The 23,123-nt window shown below is 41.2% G+C and overlaps 1 protein-coding gene across 3 annotated transcripts in view; it reads left to right on the top strand.

Moving 5' to 3' along the window:
* Window positions 1-20,745, top strand: part of NEXMIF (neurite extension and migration factor) — a 140,672-nt gene extending 119,927 nt beyond the window's left edge. Inside the window, exons 1-4 of one of the 3 annotated variants that reach the window (XM_036841033.1) lie at window positions 12,091-12,212; window positions 13,435-13,560; window positions 14,260-18,634; window positions 19,232-20,745. In XM_036841033.1, the coding sequence (XP_036696928.1) occupies window positions 13,482-13,560; window positions 14,260-18,634; window positions 19,232-19,325 (4,548 nt within the window). In that variant the 5' untranslated portion in view covers window positions 12,091-12,212; window positions 13,435-13,481 and the 3' untranslated portion in view covers window positions 19,326-20,745. Of the gene's footprint in view, window positions 1-12,090; window positions 12,213-13,434; window positions 13,561-14,259 lie in introns of those variants that run through there. The other 2 variants (XM_036841031.1, XM_036841034.1) reach the window with 2 other exon arrangements.
* The last annotated feature ends 2,378 nt before the right edge of the window (window positions 20,746-23,123 follow it).

Below are 23,123 nucleotides of genomic sequence, written 5' to 3'. Positions count from 1 at the left end.
CAGACTCTAGGTCCATCCACCTCACTACAAATACCTCCATTTCATTTCTTTTTATGGCTGAGTAATATTCCATTGTGTATATGTGCCACATCTTTATCCATTTGTCTGTTGATGGACACTTAGGTTGCTTCCGTGTCCTAGCTATTGTACATAGTGCTGCAATGAACATTGTGGTACATATCTCTTTGAATTATGGTTTTCTCAGGGTATATGCCCAGTAGTATACCCACTGGAATTTTTTTTAAACCTTCCCTGCAGGGAAGGGGATCCAATAGCCACAGGCTCCCACACATGCCTGAAGTGTAGAGAATAATAGCATGGCCCAATTTTATTTACATAAGAGGCTGGTTCCCCAGAAACCTCGGACTCAGAGCTGGAACTTAAAGCCCTCCCCTCACTACTCCTCTCTGCTCGGGAAATGCACAAGAGGACCTGAGAAGCATTCTGGGTTCTCTGGAAAAATGTTTTTTAATTTTTTTTATTTCTGAAGGTGGTCTTTATTTTTTTTAATTTTTTTAACATCTTTATTGGAGTATAATTGCTTTACAATGGTGTGTTAGTTTCTGCTTTATAACAAGGTGAATCAGCTGTACATATACATATATCCCCATATCCCCTCCCTCTTGCACCTCCCTCCCACCCTCCCTATCCCACCCCTCTAGGTGGTCACAGAGCACAGAGCTGATCTCCCTGTGCTATGTGGCTGCTTCCCACTAGCTATCTATTTTACATTTGGTAATGTATATATGTCCATGCCACTCTCTCACTTCGTCCCAGCTTCCCCTTCCCCCTCCCCGTGTCCTCAAGTCCATTCTCTATGTCTGCATCTTTATTCCTGTCCTGCCCCTAGGTTCTTTGTAACCTTTTCTTTTTTTTTTTTTTAAGATTCCATGTATATGTGTTAGCATACGGTGTTTTTCTCTTTCTGACTTACTTCAAATGCTTTTTTAAATTTAAGGCAATTGTATTCTTGTGGTTTTTATAGGCAATTGTATTTTGTGATTTTTATTTTTATGAATCAGCTTATTAATAGGAAGCATAATGCTTGAAGATCTAGATGGAGCACTAGAGACATCCTGGTCTCTTCAACAACAAACACAAACAGGTGATGGGGTTTCAGCAGCCCCTCTGCAGCCACTCAAAGGCCCAGGACAAGTGATTCCTTTGATCCCCACTGGGCAGCCTCGACTGAGCATCCAGCTCCGGCAAAATGCCAGGCAAAGCCCAAGTCTGCAGCTCCGGTTCACCGAACAAGGATCTGGGATGCAGCTCTGGGACGTCTGGGCAGGTACATCGGGCATCAGGTGAGTGATGCTGCCTGGTGCTGCCACTCCACGGGGCCACCGCTCACTGACCACCCTGCTCCAGGAGCACTTCTCCAACCTCTTACCACCTCCTCTCTGGTTTCCAGATGGTATTACTTATTTCTAAGCGGCATTTCTCTTATTTATTATGTAAACACCATGGCCAGAACATCCCAACTCTTGAAGAGTCACCCTGAGATAACACAACTGGAAAGGATTAACCCAGAAACGACTAGGTTAACCCTGAGGAAAATGCTCATCTTTGGAGATGGTTTCCTGATGAATCTCTGGGAAAGCCCTGGGACACAGGAGTTCAAAGTATCCACATCTCCCATCAGGCTGGGAACTTAACTAAAGAAATGTGTAGGACTTCCCTGGTGGCGCAGTGGTTAAGAATCCGCCTGCCATTGCAGGGGACACGGGTTTGAGCCCTGGTCTGGGAAGATCCCACATGCCGCAGAGCAACTAAGCCCGTGTGCCACAACTACTGAGCCTGCGCTCTGGAGCCCGCAAGCCACAACTACTGAGCCCGCATGCCACAACTACTGAAGCCCATGTGCCTAGAGCCCGTGCTCCACAACAAGAGAAGCCACCGCAATGAGAAGCCCATGCACCGCAACAAAGAGTAACCCCCAGCTCTCCACAACTAGACAAAGCCCTTGCACAGCAACGAAGACCCAATGCAGCCAAAAATAAATAAATAAATTTATTAAAAAAAAAAAAAAAAAGAAAGAAATGTGTAACCTGAGCCATTGAGATGTCTGTGCTGATGGAAGGTGTGACCAGAAAGGCATGTGGTCTACATGAAGCCCAGCAAACCTGAAAGACATGGCCCTCTCTCTGGGCCACCATGCTCCCTAAGCAGGCCTTTGGATGTTAGGAGATGTGTGGTGACAGGTGTCAAAAGTTTACGAAAATTGTCCTCTGATTTACATCCTTGCTACCCAAAGTGTAGTGGGGAACTAGTTAGAAATGCAGAATCTCAGGCCCCACCCCAGCCATACTGAATTCAGAATCTGCATTTTAAGGAGATTTTCACCTCTCCACTGCCTTCAGGTGATGCTTATGCATATTAAAGTCTGAGAGGAGAGGGTTTATGCCATACTCACTCATAAGCTGGAAAGATGAATCCATCACTTCCCCTGAGCCACTGATAAACTGGGCTCCTGGACCTGCAAAGCTGGTCCCCACCCAGAGAATGCTGACTTGGGACCCCACCCTGCTCCAACACCAGAGTAGCCAGCTGCCTCCACTTTGCCATCTTTTCTTTCCATCTGCGAGAAACAGGTTCTCCTTAAAATGATCAGAGTGAGCCACTGGGCAAGACCTGCATGTTTATTGTAAGGTGAAGGCAGCACTGCCTTGGATTCATCAAAGTATGTAAAACGAGGTTTATAAAATCATTGTATTATTTGAGCACAGACTAAACTGGCCATGTGGGTAAAAAAAAAAAAAAAAGTATCTTTTCTGACCACTACACTATGAGACTAGATATCAATTATAGGGGAAAATCTGTAAAAAATACAAACACATGGAGGCTAAACAATATGCTACTAAATAACCAAGAGATCACTGAAGAAATCAAAGAGGAACTCGAAAAATACCTAGAAACAAATGACAATGAAAACACGATGACGCAAAAGCTATGGGATGCAGCAAAAGCAGTTCTAAGAGGGAAGTTTATAGCAATACAATCCTACCTCAAGAAACAAGAAAAATCTCAAATAAACAATCTAACCTTATACCTAAAGGAAATAGAGAAAGAAGAACAAACAAAACCCAAAGTTAGTAGAAGGAAAGAAGTCATAAAGATCAGAACAGAAATAAATGAAATAGAAACAAAGAAAGCGATAGCAAAGAGCAATAAAAGTAAAAGCTGGTTCTTTAGAAGATAAACAAAATTGATAAACCTTTAGCCAGAGTCATCAAGAAAAAAAGGGAGAGGACTCAAATCAATAAAATTAGAAATGAAAAAGAAGTTTCAACTGACACCACAGAAATACAAAGGATCATAAGAGGCTCTTACAGGCAACTATATGCCAATAAAATGGACAACCTAGAAGAAATGGACAGCTTCTTAGAAAGCTACAACCTTCCAGGACTGAACCAGGAAGAAATAGAAAATATGAACAGACCAGTCACAAGTACTGAAATTGAAACCGTGATTAAAAATCTTCCAACAAACAAAAGTCCAGGACCAGATGCCTTCACAGGCGAATTCTATCAAACATTTAGAGGAAAGTTAACACCTACCCTTCTGAAACTCTTGCAAAAATTTGCAGAGGAGGGAATACTCCCAAGCTCATTCTACGAGGGCACATTAACCTGGTACCAAAACCAGATATCACCAAAAAAAAAAAAATTACAGGCCAGTATCACTGAAGAACATAGAAGCAAAAATCGTCAACCAAATACTAGCAAACAGAATCCAACAGCACATTAAAAGGATCATACACGATGATCAAGTGGGATTTATCCCAGGGATGCAAGGATTTTTCAATATTCGCAAATCAATCAGTGTGATACACCACATCAACAAATTGAAGAATAAAAACCATATGATCATCTCAATAGATGCAGAAAAACACCCATTTATGATAAAATCTCTCCAGAAAGTGGGCATAGAGGGAACCTACCTCAACATAATAAAGGCCATATATGACAAACCCACCGAAATATTATTCTCAATGGTGAAAAACTGAAAGCATTTCCTCTAAGATCAGGAACAAGAGAGAGATGTCCACGTTCACCACTATTATTCAACATAGTTTTGGAAGTCCTAGCCATGGCAGAGAAGAAAAAGAAATAAAAGGAATCCAAATTGGAAAAGAAGTAAAACTGTCACTGTTTGCAGATGACATGATACTATACATAGAAAATCCTAAAGATGCTACCAGAAAACTACTAGCGCTCATCAAAGAATTAGGTAAAGACTGGTGGGGAGGCTGGCTATTCCCAACTTGAGCCCATGAATGCCTCTGCTTGTTTCTGTCCACCCCTAATTCAGGTCTTATTGTATACTAGGTTTTCTGGCATTTGTATAGTGCTTTAACATAGACAGTGCATTTTCACATACCTTCTCATTGATTTTTGATCCTATGCACTTGCTCTTTTTGGAAATTCCTTTAGGGTGATATCACAAAGGATCGTACAGATAAGAATAGTGAGGGAGGGAAAAGTAAGAGGAAGGGAGAGCCAAATGTTGAAGCACTGAGCTATGCCAAAATGCAGGCACTATAGCTGCTGCCCAGGAACCTAATAGCAAAGAGGACCCCTCCCTTAAACTGATGGCTGCCAAAAATTAAGGCAGATGGAACATACAGAGCCCTGTCACCAGCAGCAGCACCCTATTTGCTGCCTCTGCCAGGATTGGGGTAGGAATGTACAAAAATCAGACAAATACAGGAAGGGACATGAGAAGGAAGAGAGTAAAGAGTTCCCTCAGGTGTACATTATAGGATCACCTCAGTATCACACAAAACTTAAATCAGAACTCTTAATATATGTGATTTTTTCCTTGTATATGGAATTTCATTTTTTAAATTAAAAAAACAAAAATTAAATGAATTATAGATTGCTCAAAGTTAGAAAAACCCTTAGATATAATTTACTTCAATTCCCTTATTGTATAGCTGATAAAACTGAGGACCAGAGAGGGGAAGGAGCTTATCTGAGGACACCCAGCTCGTTAGTGGTTGTACTCCATCCATTATATGATATCACTTCTTATATGAGTTTTTCGTGCATATCTTTTTTTTTAACATCTTTATTGGAGTATAATTGCTTTACAATGGTGTGTTAGTTTCTGCTTTATAACAAAGTGAATCAGCTATACATATACATATATCCCCATGTCCCCTCCCTCTTGCATCTCCCTGCCACCCTCCCTATCCCACCCCTCTAAGTGGACACAAAGCACCAAGCTGATCTCCCTGTGCTGTGCAGCTGCTTCCCACTAGCTATCTATTTTACATTTGGTAGTGTATATATCTCCATGCCACTCTCTCACTTCGTCCCAGCTTACCCTTTCCCCTCTCCATGTCCTCAAGACCATTCTCTATGTCTGCGTCTTTATTCCTGTCCTGCCCCTAGGTTCTTCAGAACCACTTTTTTTCTTAGATTCCATATATATGTGTTAGCATACAGTATTTGTTTTTCTCTTTCTAATTTACTTCACTCTGTATGACAATCTCTAGGTCCATCCACCTCACTACAAATAACTCAATTTCGTTTCTTTTCTTTTCTTTTTTTAAATTTATTTATTTAGTTTTGGCTGTGTTGGGTCTTCGTTTCTGTGCAAGGGCTTTCTCTAGTTGCGGCAAGTGGGGGCCACTCTTCCTCATGGTGCGCGGGCCTCTCACTGTCGCGGCCTCTCTTGTTGCAGAGCACAGGCTCCAGACGCGCAGGCTCAGTAGTTGTGGCTCACGGGCCCAGTTGCTCCGTGGCATGTGGGATCTTCCCAGACCAGGGCTCGAACCCGTGTCCCCTGCATTGGCAGGCAGATTCTCAGCCACTGTGCCACCAGGGAAGCCCAATTTCGTTTCTTTTTATGGCTGAGTAATATTCCATTCCATATGTGCCACACCTTCTTTATCCATTCATCTGTTGATGGACACTTAGGTTCCTTCCATGTCCTGGCTATTGTAAATAGAGCCGTGCATATCTTTTGAATTTTGGAATCTTTATCATGAGAGATGACATAGATTCATACCATACTTTTGAGATATATAGAATTTTTTTTAGTGTTTTACTGTGATCATCTTTTTTTGATGTCTCTCTCATCCTTAATATTTTTAAACTTATACGGCTCCTCTTTTAAGCATGTTTTCTGTACTTAAAGGCATCATACCTCCATATTTCTAACCTAGTATCGTGAAATCCTGGTAGATATTAGAAAATTGAATTAGCCAGGCAGCATTATGGGTAAGTATGTGCTCTCTGTACTAATGCTGATTCTGTCATCCATCAACTGACTGGAGCTGAACTGGGAAGAATTAGACTAGATAGATCTTGTCTAGGCTAAACTGGAAACCTTCTGTGGACCTGTTTTCTACAACAGTCCTATCTCATTGATCCATTTCAGTCCCTAACCAAACCTGTAGACCTATAACAGCTTGCTGGTCAGTTACCTCCTTTCCAGTATGACAGCTAAGACCTTTGTCAGCTTCATTATCCATGTTGGACCTCACAACTGGCTTATTACTCACCTTGCTTTATTCTCGTGAACATCCTGGCACTGTATTTCTAAGGCTACTCTAACCTGGAATCCAACCACCCCTAATGCTCCTTTTACAACCATCTATTAACTCCTTGACCTCTCTCTTCTCTCTATATGCCAACTCCTGCTCCCTTGCCTGCCACATCTAAATCATTTTCCAAATCTATACAGCACACCTCTGCAGTTCTACTCAAATTTAACATCTTCTTTCCATTTTTATTTCCTCCTCCCTAATTCTAATCTTCTTGACTACTCACACCTGAACATCGCATCTCCTAACCTATTTTCTTAACTCTGATTCTCCCACCCTCACTGGTCCTAATGTTCTAATCACAGCATTCCTCTGCTCAAAACCCTCAGTGTCTTCCTGAGTTAGGATTTGGGTGGCCTCCAGAGTATAGTTCTTACCTTTTCAATCATATCTTCTTATATGTACCTGATACAGTAAGTCCCCTACATACAAACCTTCAAGTTGCGAACTTTCAAAGATGCGAACATGCGTTTGCATGTCCAATCATGTAAGTTAGTTCACGTGTCTGGCGTACATTGTTACGTGCGTGCATCCTCTACAAGTGGTCGTGCTTTTGTGTACTTTACAGTACTGTATAGAGTACAGCAGTGCAGTATCTATATTTCAGCCCAGGTTGTCCGGAAGCAAACATAAAAGCAGAGGTGATGTAGCTGGTACTGCTAAGAAGCTCCAAGTGATAATAATGGAAACAAAAGTGAAAGTAACTGAGAGAGTGGAGCGAGGTGAAAAGATGGTAGACGTCGCTCATTCTTATAACATGAATCATTCAACCATCGGCACGATTCTAAAGAACAAGGACAAGATCATGGAACATGTGAAGTCTGCTGTGCCGATCATGTTGACAATAATGTTGAAACATGGAAAAATGATGGAGGAGATGGAGAAACTTCTCAGTGTGTGGATGCAGGATCAGCATCAGCATCGAGTCCCGCTCAGCTTAATGCTGATTCGAGAGAAAGCTAAAAGCCTTTATGAAGACTTTAAGAAGAAACACGGAGAAAAATCAGAGGGTGCATATTTTAATGCCAGCCGTGGCTGGTTTCATTGGTTCAAAGCTAGAGCCAACATTCACAATGTAAAAGTGGTGAGGCAGTGAGTGCAGATACGGTAGCTGCCTGGCAATTTCCTGAAATGCTACTAGAAATTATTGATGAAGGCACGTATTTACCCAAGCATGTTTTTAATATGGATGAGACAGGACTGTCCTGGAAGAGGATGCCAGACCAAAGTTACATCAGTAAGGAGGAAAAGTTGGTGCCAGGCTATAAAGCAGCAAAGGATAGGCTAACTCTGTTATTTGGTGGCAATGCTTCCAGCGATATGAAGCTGAAGCCTCTCTTAGTTTATCATTCAGAGAACCCAAGAGCCCTTTAAAACATAGCCAAGGGCTCTCTTCCTGTTGTGTGGAAGAGTAACCCCAAAGCCTGGGTTACACAGGCCATTTTCCAGGACTGGTTTTTCCACCACTTTATCCTGGAGGTAGAGAAATATTGCTTGGAGAAGGACGTCCCATTCAACATTCTTTTGCTGCTTGACAGTGCTCCGGGCCAACCCCCATTCATGGACAACTTTCATCCCAATGTCAAAGTAGTGCATCTGCCACCGAATACTATGTCGTTCATCCAACCTATGGACCAAGGAGTTATAGCGACTTTCAAGAAATATTATTTATGTCACACTTTTTGTTAGGCAGTAAAGGCAAGTGATGAATCAGGATCAACCTTGTGACAATTTTGGAAGGACTATAACATCTACAAGGCCATAAAAAACATTGACTTTGTTTGGCGTGAGGTTACGCCAGTCACCATGAATGGGGTTTGGAAGAACTTTTGCCCGCAATTTGTTCACGATTTTCTTGGATTTGAGAAGGTGGATGAGGAGTCCAAAGAGGTCTTCAGCAACTTAGTGACCCTCAGTGAGAAGCTGGAGCTAGATCTGCAAGAGGACGACTTCATCGAACTCCTTGCTGTGCAACACGAGGAGCTTACTAATGAAAACCTGATGGAAACGGAGGCCCAGAGAAAGGACTAAGAGAGACGAGAGGAAGAAGTGACTGAAGAACTGAAGAGATTCACGATGCAGGAAATGGCAAGGGGATTTTCTTTATTTGAGGAGGCACTGTTAATTTTTGAGGCACAGGATCTGAACATAGAATGGTACACTAAGGTTGCAGCAGCCGTTCACAGTGCAATCCAGTGCTACCGTGTCATCTATGACGAGAAAAAAGAGCTACTACCTAGACATCACTGGATCGTTTTTTCAAGAGGGTAGGTAGAATTGAATCCAGCAAGGATTCCAGAACCTGTGCCATCAATGTCAGGCGTGAGTGAAATTGCAGCTTGCCCTCCATCTCCTATTGCTGACAGTCCTTCAGCTCTACCATCTCCCACCTCCTCTCCCTCCTCCAGTCAGTAACTCTTCTTGCCTGTTTACTCGATGCCAGCCCCTGTATGCCAGCTGTTGTACAGTACTACTGTACTTTTCAAAGTACTGCACTGTAAGATTAAAAATGTTTTCTTTACTTTTGTGTTTGTTTTTTATGTATTATTTGTGTGAAAAGTATTATAACCTATTACAGTACAGTACTATATAGCCGATTGTGTTAGTTGGGTACCTAGGCTAACTTTGTTGGACTTACGAACAAATTGGACTTAACAGACGTGCTCTCAGAACAGAACTCGTTTGAACATAGGGGACTTACTGTATTTTAGCCAACCACTACTGTTCCCCAAATTCTCCGCCATCTTTTCCTACCATTCAACATCATCTTCTAGTCAACTTTTACAGAGCATATACCATGTTCTAAGCACTGTTTGGGCTAAGCCCTGTGGAGGTGAGGGGTGCTTAGTCTTTTGAGGGTATCAGATATAAAGAAGTAATGTTTATATAAGGTGATAAACACAGAGGAGAGCAAAGTTCTTTGGGAACCAGAGAAGGGAAGAGACAAATTTTGTTTGGGGTGGGAAGAATCAAGGAAAGTGTCAGGGAGATTTTGAGTAGGGAATAGGAGAGGGAGATGAAAGAGAAGCTGGAAGGGGGAAGAAGGGAAGGAATAGGGGAAGGGGAAAGAGTGAGGAGAGGCATTCCAGGCAGAGAGAATATCAAGAGCAAGACTCCTGGAAGCAAAAAATGGTCTAGCATATTAATGAAACAGAGAGAGTTAGAATATTAGGGAGTATAGAGGGGAGGTGAAGAGAATGAAAGGAGAATACAACTTGAGAAGTTGAGTATTGATTGAAAAGGGTGTTATATGCAAGGAAAGTTGTCAGGCCTATGATTCTGTAGCAGTTGTTTAGATAGACTGGAGTAGGGAGAGACTCATGGCATCTCATGAAGTTCCTTCAGCCTGGAATGCCTTTCTCTCCTCTATACTTTTCCATCCTCACCTCCTGAAAGACCATCCTTCAAGGTCCATCTCAAATGCTGCTGCTATTAGTGAAGCCTTCACTGATTTCCCTCCTCTCTAGAAGTGGAATAATTTCTCTCCATTTTGAACTCCTGTAGAAACTTTTTGCCTCTCTTTCAGTGTATTATATATTTATTAGAATTTGTCTATGGCTTGTTTTCCCCCATAGACTCTGAGCACCTTGAGAACATGGATCTAGTCTCAGTCACCTGTCTTTTCCACTACAGTTTCTGGTACACCACCATGACCACAGGTAGTACATAGTCAATTTGTTGAATTGATTTAAACTGGTATTCCAGAGATCAGCACTACTCCAGTCCCAAAGGCTATGTTGTCCCAGGTCCATAGGCAGAAATATGATATACTTTCTTTCCTTGTTTTTCTTTTTCAGCTGGGAAAGGCCAAGGACAGCCTCCAACACAAATGCTCGTGTGGGTCATCTAGACTGGGAGTATAGAGGGGAGGTGAAGAGAAGACCTGAGCCTTAAAGGCCTTTGGGCAAGAGCATGGCAGCCTACTGGGACAGGATCTATGCGCCCTCTTCAGGCCCAACTGAGGGGAAGGCCAAGTAGGAGTGGTTGCTTTTCCACTTTAAATGAGCATTTTCTTGCTTCAAAATACCTGTCTCCATGCTAATGTTAGATCAGTGCCGTTACACACTGTGTGATTTACCATGATCAGCAAAGCAACTTATTGTACATTATTCCAAAAGTGTTAATCAATTTTAGCTCAAAATAGATTTTAATAACCCCACAAAATTTGCTATCTTAAAATGCTGATCAGTTGGGAAGAGCTAAAGCAAGCCCAGAGCTGTTTGTATTGTAGCTATAAAAAATTATAATCCCTCTCACGAATCATCTTTTATAAGCAGCCAAGGTATAAATAAATAAAAATGTAGGAAAATACATACCTTTAAGTTGTGTCATTTAGAGCTGAGATTTGAAAAGTCATAGGAAAGGACTGAAGGATTGTCTGCTCAGGATTTAGCCTTCTAATTCCGTAGAAAAAAAAGCCCAAATAATTGATAATCATTAAGTTATTATCTAATATAGTACCTCTGTTAGTATCTAAGTTAGTATCTATGATATTCAGTTTGCCCTTTTGAAAAAAATAAGGGAGTTCCCTGGTGGTCTAGTGATCCCTGGTCAGAGATCCAGCCACACTGTGCGGCCCAGAAAAAGGAAAAGAAAAAAAAGAACCTAGTAGAACCAACCTTACAAGGTGATTGTTAGTACAAAATGAGATAACTTCTGTAACTGTATCCAGCCCAGCACCTAGTGCTCCCTTCCTCTCCCCTTCCCAACTTATCAAGCTCCCATACCCCTCTCCACCTCTTCTTTATCTTTTGCCAAAGCATATTTCTTCTATTCTCAACCCTTTAAGATTCCATTTACTGCAGAGCCATAAATCCTGGGTGCTTGGACAGATTTTTCTGAGAGGAAATATATGTTCTTAGGGAAATAACATCCCACAGTAGAGTTACAGTGGCACTAATATGTCCCATGACACAGTATTCTTGTCATGTCTCACAAGACTGGATAATTCTTAATACTTAAGTGCATTGCTCCTGCATATATTTTATGGTACATTAATTTTTGCTGATAATCAATACTTGCCTGAGGCAGCTGTTCTTTATTTCATTACCTGAAAGGGGGTATAAGTATAGATCAGTAACTTGTGGAAACATATCTCTACAGCCTTGTTTTGGCCAGGGTTTGGAAGTGGTAAGAATAGAGGAAGCATTTGTGTTCTAAGAAAAAAACACCTGGTTTCTTGGTCTGGAGACTTGGGTTCCTTTGTTAGATCTGCCATTATGTTATTTTGTGACTTTATTTTATTTTTTGTTTCTCTGTGCCTTGGTCTTCCTGGTGATTAAAAACGGACTTCCTTGTAGTTAGCCTTAGGCATAAGGGACAAGAAGCCACTAAATTATTGAAATCTACAAATAATTTGCCCCTTATCAAGTCCCTGCCAAGATACAATTAGTGGAGGGGTTAAAGAAGAGTAAAATGATACCTGAAGTTCTACTGAGTTCCTTTTTTAAAAAAGATACACAGAGTAATCCATGATGACAGTGTGATTCCATCTGCCCATAGGGTCCTCTCTGAAGCAGAGGCTCAACCATCTGATCTGTTCATTCGATTCCACCACAAATGAGCCCTCCTTGCCAAAGGATGGTGACTTTGACATTGTTAGCCAAGCATCTCTACCTTTTAGACATCTCCAGCCCTTCTTTCTGTGTAAATACAACAAGTAAGCATCTCTTTCTCTTTTTCCTGACACCTGTGGTTTTATTGGCTACTCTCAAGTCAGGTCTTGTATAAAATGAGAAGAAAGTTGGGCAATTATGATATATAAATATTAGGGGAACCCAGGATCATCTAACTTTTAAAAAACTGAGTGATTGCCTAATACAGACTTCTTATTTTACAGATAAGGAAATAGGCCCAGATAGGCTTTAGGGTATAAAGATTGAATCATTTAAAACTGTCTTATTCCCGCAATGCTGGACCTACCTTTTATAGTATTTGCATGTTTTAGAGTAAGTGAATATACAGTTGAGATTCTTATAATAGCTGCTTGGCCATCAGTAAAGTAGTCTATGCTTTTTAATAAAGGGATGGATTCTTGGCTGAGGAAAAGGTCTAGAGAAAGGGGGTTTGGAATAAATAGAGATTTATAGATGCTGTAGTGGCACATGGTAGAGACCTCCACCTTGAGTGGCTGTGCCTCATATCATTTTGCATATACCTACCCTCCAGGTAGGTGGGCAAGACATGAGGGGCTATAGATATGTGTTCTATACACTAAAAATACCAGATAATGCTGGGACGTTTTCAGAAATTCCAGATCTTCTTTGTAGTCACATTTAAAAATCCTGCTCTGGGCTTGGAGAAATATTTGTCAAAACCAGAGCTCAGGTCATGAAAGCCAAGAAACCATGGAAGGAATTCTCTACCTCTTTCATACTTAGCAGTCAAATTTTAAGCACAGAGAAAATATGAATGTGATGTGTATGTGTGTATATATGAATTGGCTTGATTTTTAAGAGCTTATGATCATCTGAATTAGAGATGAGACAAACAGAAATAAAGCCAATCTCCACATGTACACACCCCTTGTCTCAGGTTAGTCTGGGCTCTACTTTGCGTCCTTCCTAATTGAATGGCCATGATTAGGTTAAATGTATTACTATCTGGAAGAAGATGTAAGTTTGCCTGCTTCCTCAGATTTCAGTTTTGAATGGTATGGTAGCCTAGAGGGGACAGAAGGATCTAGAATGTATGAATGAAGTGTGAGTTTCCAAATTGACTTATATGGTAGGTATAAACTATGAAACAAAAACAATAGTGGCTATGAAGCCAGTCTGGAAATAGGTAAATTCCAGTGAACCTTTTAAAACCTCTCTAGCTGAAATGAGCTTAAAACAGAGAAGAAAATTTGATGACTGATATTATGTATTTGAAATGTGCAGGTTGGACAGCATTTGGACTTGGAATGAAACAATAAGAGGTTCCATTCATGGATAACCAACAAGATAAGGCTGTTGTTGCCTCAGCCAACGGAGAAAACACTATGATTAATGGGGTCAAGGAAAATGGTAAGGGAATTTAATTATGGTATGTAATATCTCTCCCAGTAGTCCTTTGTTAGTACTATAGATTTTCGGTATCCACAGAGCTGGGGCGAGTTAAGTCTAGGATGCCTCTGAGATAAGAGTTAATCCTAAACTTTATTCCACCAGATCTCTAACTGGACTAGAAGGGTCTTTAAGAGGTATCGAATCCAACCCCTTTGCTCTCCCAAATCATCTCTATCAAATGGATACTTAAGTTCCTCTAAATTCCTGGTGAATTAGAAATATGCTCTGATGTGAAGCTTGGAATGTTTAGACTCAGTAGGAGCTTCCAAAACATAGGTGAGGTCTGAAGGATAGGACTATGCCTCATAGTTCAAAACCATGAATATATCCCATCTGAGCATTTTCCCACCCTGAAAGCTTTGACTTTCCAGTTGATCAAGCAATCCAATTTTTTCCTCATTTCTGAGGAGAGTGCTGTGTATGTCTGAAGAAAAAGCTGAACCTACAAAAATATTATTTTTCACTCGCATGAATGTTCAATATAAAATCAAGGTTGTTCTTTAACTCTGTAGTTTCTACTTCTAAAGTTAGAGAAGCTGAAGCTTAGATTTTATATCATAAGATCAAGTACCAGAAACTGATCAAGGGAAAGAGAGTTAATGAGTCTGGTCTAATACCTTTAACTTTATTTCTGTCATTTTTTCCCCTTTTCTCTAGATTCAGAGGACCAGGATGTGGCAATGAAGTCATTTGCAGCTCTAGAAGCTGCTACACCAATCCAGCCTATACTGGTGGCTCAAAAAGAGAACCTGATGTATCCCAGAGGTCTCCTGCCTCTGCCCTCTAAGAAGCCCTGTATGCAGAGCCCTCCCTCTCCTTTGGGCCTGATTGAAGCACCTGAGCATGCTGCTAATAGTGCTTCTGTGAATGCCATCTCTCTTACATCTGGTGTTGCAAAAGGCCTGAACACATGGTCACTGCCCAATGAGTGTGAGAAAGCTCCATTTGCCATAATGGAGCCCGCAGGCATGTCAGCTCTGAATGGGGAGTGCCTCATGCAGCCAAGCCGGACTTGCTTGGGCTGCTTCATGGAATCCAAGGATGCAGTAGATCCTGAGCCAGGGATCAGTCTAAAAGTCAGTGATCTAAATAGGGATTATGAAACTTGTGCAGTCTCTGATATAGGGATTCAGTGTATCAATGCTGGAGAAAACATGAAATACGGAGAGCAGCTGCTCTCAGACCAGCTCCTAGGCTTCCCACTGCACAAATCAAGGGCAGGAGATAGACGAGAAGCCGAGAAACCTGACATTGACTTGGAGGACCCAGCTCAGAAAAGTTATTATGAGGCATTACTATTAGATAAGTGCAATACGGAAGAGGCTTTACTGGCAAATTCCAATCAGGATTGGGGTTACTTTGAGACTTTTATTAGTGAGAGTAAGATTGAACTGCTTGACCTCTGTTCCAAGAATGAGCTGTCTGTCAACCTGTTCTCTGAAGAAGATGTGGATAACTACATGTTCGATGATGATGAGTCAACACTGGGCAGTGATGTCTGCTCCCTGAAAATTCGATATGAATCCTTCCAGGATAACGTTCGAGACAAAACCACCCTTTTGATGCAGGAGGATGCCCAATTCAACTTTTTTCCCAGTGTCTTCACTACCTGCCCCAAGCGGGAGTCTAAGAGTGGGGCCCTGAAGCAGAGCAGTGATCTTTCCCAATTCAAGGTCCCTGATGTGAGCATTATCTGGGGGGAGGAAGATAAAACCTTGGACAAGAAGAAAGGCAAAGAAGAAGGCCAGGAAGACAAAGGTGTAGAGAAAAAAGATGCAAAGGATAATGGAGAAAAATCTGCCTTAAATAAACCATGCAGTGGACCTGAAGTAGGGCAATTTAAGAATCCAAAGCAAGGCCATCTTGCCAATTCCTTGGAGGCATCAGGGAATTTTAGTGATGACAGTTCCTTCATTGAGGTCTCTTATGATGCCATGGGGGAGATCAAGGACTGTAGCCGCTATATGGCTCGGGACACTAATTCTGGCAGCTCCTCCTCCCAGCAGAATTATGGGCTGCGAGCCAAGAGAAAAGTCAGGTATAGTGAAGATTATCTGTATGATGTTGACTCACTAGAGGGTGAAAAAGTAAATGAGAGGAAGGAATGGCTGCCAGGTGGTTGTAAAGAGGAAGATGATGATGAATGGTGTCCCAAAAAGAGAAGAAAAGTAACTCGTAAGGAGCCCCCTGTTATTATCAAATATATCATCATCAATCGTTTTAAAGGTGAGAAGAACATGCTGGTGAAGTTGGGTAGGGTGGATGCCAGTGAGACAACAGTGAATTTGAGTGAGTCGCAGCTCAACAAATATGCCAAGCTGGCCCCCTTGAAGGGCTTCTGGCAAAAGAAGAAAAAGCAGAGAAACAGCAATTCAGACTCCAACAAAACACCCTTATGCCAAAAGCAAAGCTTTGAACCAGGTAGCTTTGAGGTGTCATTCCTGCCACCTGCTCGCAAACGAAAATCTAAACTTGGCAACAGGCACAGGATTCAAAGAATCCCATCCATGGAAACTTCAGCAAGTGGTAAGCAGGTTTCATTCTGCAACGATGAGAGGCAAGCTAGTAGTCGTAAAGAAGATGGAGGCCTGAAAGGTACACTGAAGTCAGCACCTCTGGCTGCCCCCGGCCGTGCAAATGGATCACATTTAAATGACATCACAGGCCCTGACTCAGTGAAAGTCAAAGCCCAAGATGCACAATTTAAGGGGCCAGAGAGGAAAGTGCTCAACAAAATCAAATTTAAAAGTGAAGCCAGGTTAAAATCCAAGAAAATCAAAGCTGGGCAAGAAAGCAAGCCAGTTGTTCAAATGACCCCTCTTTTGGGAGACCAATCTTCCAAAGCTAATTCAAAGAATGAAGCTATTCCTGGGACCTCAAATGGTTCACATCTATCTGAATTTCATGAGACAAAGGTTGCTAAGAATTCTACTTTCCTACCAACCACCTGCTCTTCTGAAATGCCTCTATCATCTGATCCTGTTGCCAACAATATACCTGTTATCCCTGGAGGGTATTTGCAGACATTGTTAGATGCTTCTGACTTGTCAAATAATACTGGCATTTCATACTTCACTCAGCATTCTCCAGAGCAGAATGAAGTCAGCCTCACTCAAACAGAAAAATCATTTGTACCTCTCCAGCCTGCCCAGGACTGTGTGCTTTCCTCGCCTTCTGAGTCTGAGCTGCTTCAATCATCCCAAAACTTCAAAATGGAATCAAGCAACTATGGAAATGTGTGGCCCAACAAACCTACTTCTGGCTCCCAGGAATTCATGGCTGCAGTCTCAAGGGAGATAGCTCCAAACCAATCATGTGAATTTGGAGTCTCCCAAGTAGTTTCCATGGAAAATAACCTCACAGCTACAACATACAATCCGATCTGCCTCAACAGTGGTGGCAGTGGTTGCAACAAGGTCCTGTATGCCTCTGTGCAAGACACCCAGCTCTCATCTGATGACTCTTATCAATTATGTCACTTTAATAATGGAGAGATCTGCTTTCCTTTCCAGCAGGGTCCAGTGAATATGGATGATGGGCGGCTCTTTAGCTTTGATTCCATGGCCCCACTCTCTGTCAACTCAAGCAATTATTGCTCCTTAAGCTTGAAGTCTTGTGAAAAGGATGGTGATGATGATATCACTGATGACTTCCTGGCCCATTGCAGCCCCAAGCTGGTGATCCAGCAGAGCATTGATGAAATAGCACCACTAAAGGAGTCCACTGACCTCCTGGATATCTCCAACTTCACTCCTGACAAATTCCGCCACTCTTCCCTCTCAGAGATGTCCCCACCTGACACCCCCAGTCTTTCCCCTCAGATTACCAGATGTGAGAATATCAAGACACTAGGAACACTAAAGGGGTTCCAAGAGGGTGCCCCAGGAATACTGGGCAATATGGAAAAAATCAAATGGGACTGCAGTACCCTTTCACAGCAGGTCCAAGTGGATGATGGATTTACTTTAAATAACCATCAGTTTCAGTTCCATATGTTCAATGATGAGGATTCTGTCAGCCTGCTCCAAAAAGCCCCTTGCTTATCAGCGTTTAATGATCCATCTGGTCAAATGAGTACCGACAACAAGGTGTCAAAATCAAGAAAGAAAAGCTCACCCAACAAGAGTGGGGCTATGAACCAAAGCTCTTCTCAGAAAAACAACAGGAAAAAAACCCCCAAAGCCAACAACAAAGGGATTGAAAAACCACCTGGCAAAACCTCCCGCCAGGTCCCTAAGTCAACAAAGAAAGGGAAATTCATGGCTGCAGTCAATGGAGAGAAAATGCAAATTGGCATCGGTCGTGGAGGAGGCCAAATCAACAGCATATCCTCCACAGGGAAGACTTTGGCTGAATGTATCCAACATAGTGGCCCTGTGGCCTCTATGAAGATGCCAAGTCAGAAGGGACTTTCTGGAGATTGGTCTTTGGGAAAGGAGAGCAGCCCAGGCTGGAGTGACATGAGCATGGGCACCAACACCAGCAACCTTCTGGATGATGATCAACGGGAATTTCAGGAGCCTTCTTATATCTTGTCCAACATTGCCTCTGGTATGGCAGATGTGCAGAGATTCATGATGGCCTCCATGGAGCCCCTTTGCGAACCCATGGAGCACCATGGAGACCCCAATATATTCTACTCCCCTGAATCCAATAGTCTAAAATTAAAAACCCTCAAAATATTGGCTGGGACACCACAGGAATCTAAGAAAAAGGCCAACAGTGGCTCTCCAGGAGCCACTAAGAATCACAGGTCCATCAAGGGTGTGAGTAAAAGCAATGGGAAAGCAGCGATAGGTGATCCTGGTCGTGCAAGCATGCCTGGTTATAACGAGGACTCTCGCTCTGCCTTCTTTGATAAAAAGTATAATAACCTGAGCACTTTAGGCAATAATGGACCGACACACAAAAAGTTATATCGTCACAAAACCAGCTCCAAGGCCCTGAGAGATGAGAAGTGTAAGGGAAAGCGTATGGAGCGAGAACAGGTCCACAAGGATGAGGCTGGGACAGCTTCTTTTGAAAAACTGAGGTAATACTGCACCAAAATGGCTGAGATGATGCACCCTTAGCTTTCCTACTCTGCTAAGCCCGCAGTCCCTCATTTCTTTCCCTCTTGAAAGCAGTTTGCATGAAAGAAACTGTCCCATTCCCTTCTTTTTCAAATTAAAACAAAAAGAAAAAAAGTGCATGAAAATCCCTATACCTCTAAGCCACACAAAAGATTGGGCAATTTTGTAGTGGCTTGACTAGGGATAAATTCTGACAAGGCTACTTTTTCTGCTAGTCAGCATTAGTTTTTACTTACTGAGAAAATACAACTAAAATATGCTCTTGAATGACTTGGGGAAGGGAAGGGCTTTGCAGTGAGAAAATTTTTGAATAACAGAATTTAAAAGTTATATAGACAAAAATGCCAAGATCATTTAAGCAAAAAGAGCATAATTTGGAAAACAAAATCTCATCATATGGCAATTAGGAGTGCTTTCTAGTGGCCCCTGCTATTTGTATCTTTTTCTGCATCGTACGGCATCTAGTATGATGTAAACACATTTAGGTTGTATGATCCCTTTGTGGGACATACACTAAAGCTAACTAAGATGGCATAAATTGTTTGGTTTTTCTGCAGGGATTCCGACTACAATCTCCTAAAAGCAGAAACAGCATTTTGGGTTTTACCTGTGTTTGAAGAAGAGACTCCCATTTTCCAGAAAGACATTTGATGTTTGTGTTTTATTTCTTTCAAAATATGCCTTGTGGTATGTATGTTGACATGTAAGTGCTTAAAGAAAAGAATTTTAAAGTGTGGGAATAAGTCTTTGGAAGCAAACTTTAATCTGATGTTCTATGTAAAAGACTTTAGAAGTCATACAGTTGCACAAAGTAGTTTATGCACTGTTTACCCAAGGGGAAAGGAAGTAAAACATTGTGCCAAACTACAAAAAAGTGACTGTATTGTATATATTTTTACTTCTATATCAACATTTGGTTGTGAGTATTTGGGGAGCTTGTCCCTGTTAATTTACTAGAAACATTCCAGTGATTCTTGCTATTAACCACCCCCACTTATGTGGATAGCACCTGTAGATCACAGTGGAAAAATATGTTGTGTTACACAATTTACCAAAACTTAAAGGATACTGTTTGAAATGTGCCAAATTTCCTTACCTCATCTCACAGATTCACCCCACAGTTTAAAGCTCATTAATTAAGTTTTAAAAAATATATATATAAGCATACATACATTATTTTAAAAATTTAATTTCTACTGTCCTGTGTGGAAACATGAACCATTAAACAAGGCACAATAAAGGTTTGTTTGTTCCATTGTATAAGGGTTAAAGTGTTGGAAAAGTCTGGAAGTCACAACAGCTAAGTCCATCAGGGACCCAAGTATATGCATTTACAGAAACTTTTACGAGGAAACAAAACAGCTGCTTTAAAGTTTGTTTTCTAAAAGCAAAATCTGTAGCTGAAAATTATTTAAAGTGCAAAGTTATATTGCTGATACTTTATATCTCAGTTTTATATATTTTATAATAGTCTGGGATAAATTATAAAATAGCTATAAAATTAACACTAAGATAAATGAAGTACATAGATTGCTTTTATTTAAGTAGTTTCCTAAATGTTTTATTCCAGTTTTGTCAAAAGTGCACTCATATCATGGCTTTAGTGTTAAGTGTTTAATCTTGCAATGCCAATGTCATTTAAAGAAAATGTTAAGGCATCTCAGTTTGACACCTATGAATCACATTCGATAAGCTGAACAATTTGTGATAACAACTAATTGGGGCCATATATACTTAGTCTGAGGATAACTAGTATTTGATGCCACACACTAAACTTAATTCCCAATCTTTAATATAAATTTTTGAAATCACATTTTTTTATTCAAGCCTTTTCCCTTTTTAAAAAATTTCACAGCTTCAGCATCCCTCGCGACTAGCTTTTTCTTCCCCTTTGTTCACCACTTGACTTCTAACATTTGATCTATTTTCCTTGCACAGTTGAAGGCCTGTGTGTCTGATGACTGATGCATTATGGCACAGATGAGATAATGGATGTGAAAGCGCTTTGTAGATCGTAAAGTGCTATACAGATATAGGGGATTCATATTATTAATATTGTTGGTTGTTGTTGTTGTTACTCTTACTATTCTTACTAATATTGTTACTAACCTATTAACTTGTGAATATATAGGCTGCGGGTGGGAGGGTGGAGAATAAGTGGGTGGGGGAAAAGGGAATTTTAAAAAAAGGGAAGATGTTTCAAAAGGAAAAATTTAAGCAAAATATGAACCTACCTAGTCATTGCCACCTAAATATATTCACAAACAGAGAAGCAACATTTGAAAGTAGTCAGAGAGAAATGGAAGGAAGCCTGTCATATATATAAGTATACACACTTCCCAGTCCATGATTCCTTTTACCAGCCAGCTCTACTACTTACTGCTAGGTAGTAAAATGAACAAGCCTGTGTTCTTGATGGTGTGATTGTGTATGTCTGTGGGAACAAGTGAGTGAAGAGCATTTCATGAGGCTGCTTCAGGCCTATTCCTAGGCTTTGTGTGTGTTGAGTCCTGGAAAATTACTTAATGGAAAGGCACCGGGTGCAATATGTCTCCTGCTCTACAGCAGCCATCCAAAAGGGAAAATAATCAAACTGGAACATTTTCTTCTATTTCTCCACTCTGATAGCTAGCTGTTTTTACTAAATGCTATGGCTGGTTCCTAGGAACTGGTCTTTGTTTTGTTTTCGTTTTTATTTTTCTGTTTTGCAGCTGAATTTAGTTTGGAATAACCAACTCTGCCTGTACTGTGATCCCCAAGACTCCAGATCTCAAAGTCACCTGTTAGCTTACAGGAATGGAGTGCTCTCTATGTAATCAAAAGGTGGCAGTCAAATAAGGAATAAAGAAAATGTTCCATGAGTACAATGTGTTTTATAAAAATAAATATGGGAGCAGTTGTCCCAGTTTTTCTCAGTATCAGTTCACCTTTGGAGAACGGGGTGAGGTGGGGTAGAAGGACAGCCTGAAACCGTTGGAAATAAACAATTTCCTTGTCAGAACTTGCTATCATGAGTCCTTTGGAATGGATACTCTTTCATTTGCTCCTATGGAGCCCATTAGGAGCCAATTCTAGGACATGGTTCATCCCTTTCTCCAAAGAGAATTGCCATTTTAAAGTACCTTTTTTCTTGGCCTACAGTGCATTATATGTTTTTAAGATTAAATTAGTGATTTGTAACCGATCATTTTGTACCAAAATGTAACAGGAAGCTGAGTTTGAGAAATGAGCAACAGGATAAGGCAGAAGATGATTATTCTCTTAATTGCACTTAATATCCCTCTCAGTACATTATGTTCTGAGTTCTTCAGTTTTTAGGGCTTTGTTGGTCCTGTCTCTGCTCTCACAATTCATTTTCTTCCTGTAACAACATAGTAGGCCTGACTTTTTGTAGATCCCTTATTCAACCAGCTGCCTTAGTGGAGTGAGGACCAGTGATAGAAAAGTAGTGTTTTGCCCTATCGTTGATATCTCAAGTCAGCTATATGGAATTTTCCTTGGTCTGAAATCCCTGATTGCCACTCCCTTCTAACCTGTTCTCTCTGAGAAGCTGCTTCCTATGAATTCCTCCCCAACAGAATCCCATTTAATCTTACTTTCCTGGGAATGGTATTCTCCCGTATTCTCCTTACTTAATTTCAATTCTTGATCTTAGAATTTTTCTTCTTTTATAATCTTATATTCCACCTCCCCAAAGTGTCAGACTATAAGAACCTTAGCCAGGGTACTTTCTTCCAGAAGTTCAGGTGGAAACCTTCTCACTCTTAATTACTTTTAATTGCCTTGGCTTCTTTCAAATCTAATTTTAAACATGCACACACACATACACACACATGCACACACACATGCAGAATTATATTGCATGACTAAGGAAAATTGGAAACTCCTTTTCCTTGAAGATCTACAAGAATAGATCTGATCCCTTTCTGCCCTGGTTAGTTGCTGGACTATGTGGAGCAGGGTGCTGAAACAGTGGCCTTGACCAAGGTTCTTCGAGACTTTGGGCGTTATGTTTGGTCTGTGATAACTGGCTTGAACCAGTGGCCTCTCCAGTATCTCATATACCAGCTTCTTCACATGCTGCTTCCTCCCTGCTTTCTCTTCTGACTTGTTACTTTGTGCAATTATGTGTTAAGGCCTTACCTTTTCCTAAATGTTTTCAAACCTCCAGCACTACCTTGACCATCACTTCTTTAGCCATCTCCCTGAAGTCCTTGGTGCTAGGTGGGCTTTGTGACAACTTTCACCTTCTCTGACCTTTTTTCTTGCTGGGAAGCATCTGTATGTGTGCAGGCGGGATGGGGGGGGTAAGTGTGTATAAAAGAGAGAGAAGCATAAAGGATGCTCACAAGCTGTAAACAACTCTGGCTAGCATCCTTTGTCCTGTTATGTGAGGTTCTGCAGTTGTAGTGAATTTCCATTTTAGTGAGTTCTAATTAGCATCTACTG

The sequence above is a fragment of the Balaenoptera musculus genome, chromosome X (assembly GCF_009873245.2).
Source record: "Balaenoptera musculus isolate JJ_BM4_2016_0621 chromosome X, mBalMus1.pri.v3, whole genome shotgun sequence".
In the NCBI taxonomy this organism is placed as follows: Eukaryota; Metazoa; Chordata; class Mammalia; order Artiodactyla; family Balaenopteridae; genus Balaenoptera; species Balaenoptera musculus.
This window is presented reverse-complemented; position numbering and strand designations above follow the sequence as displayed.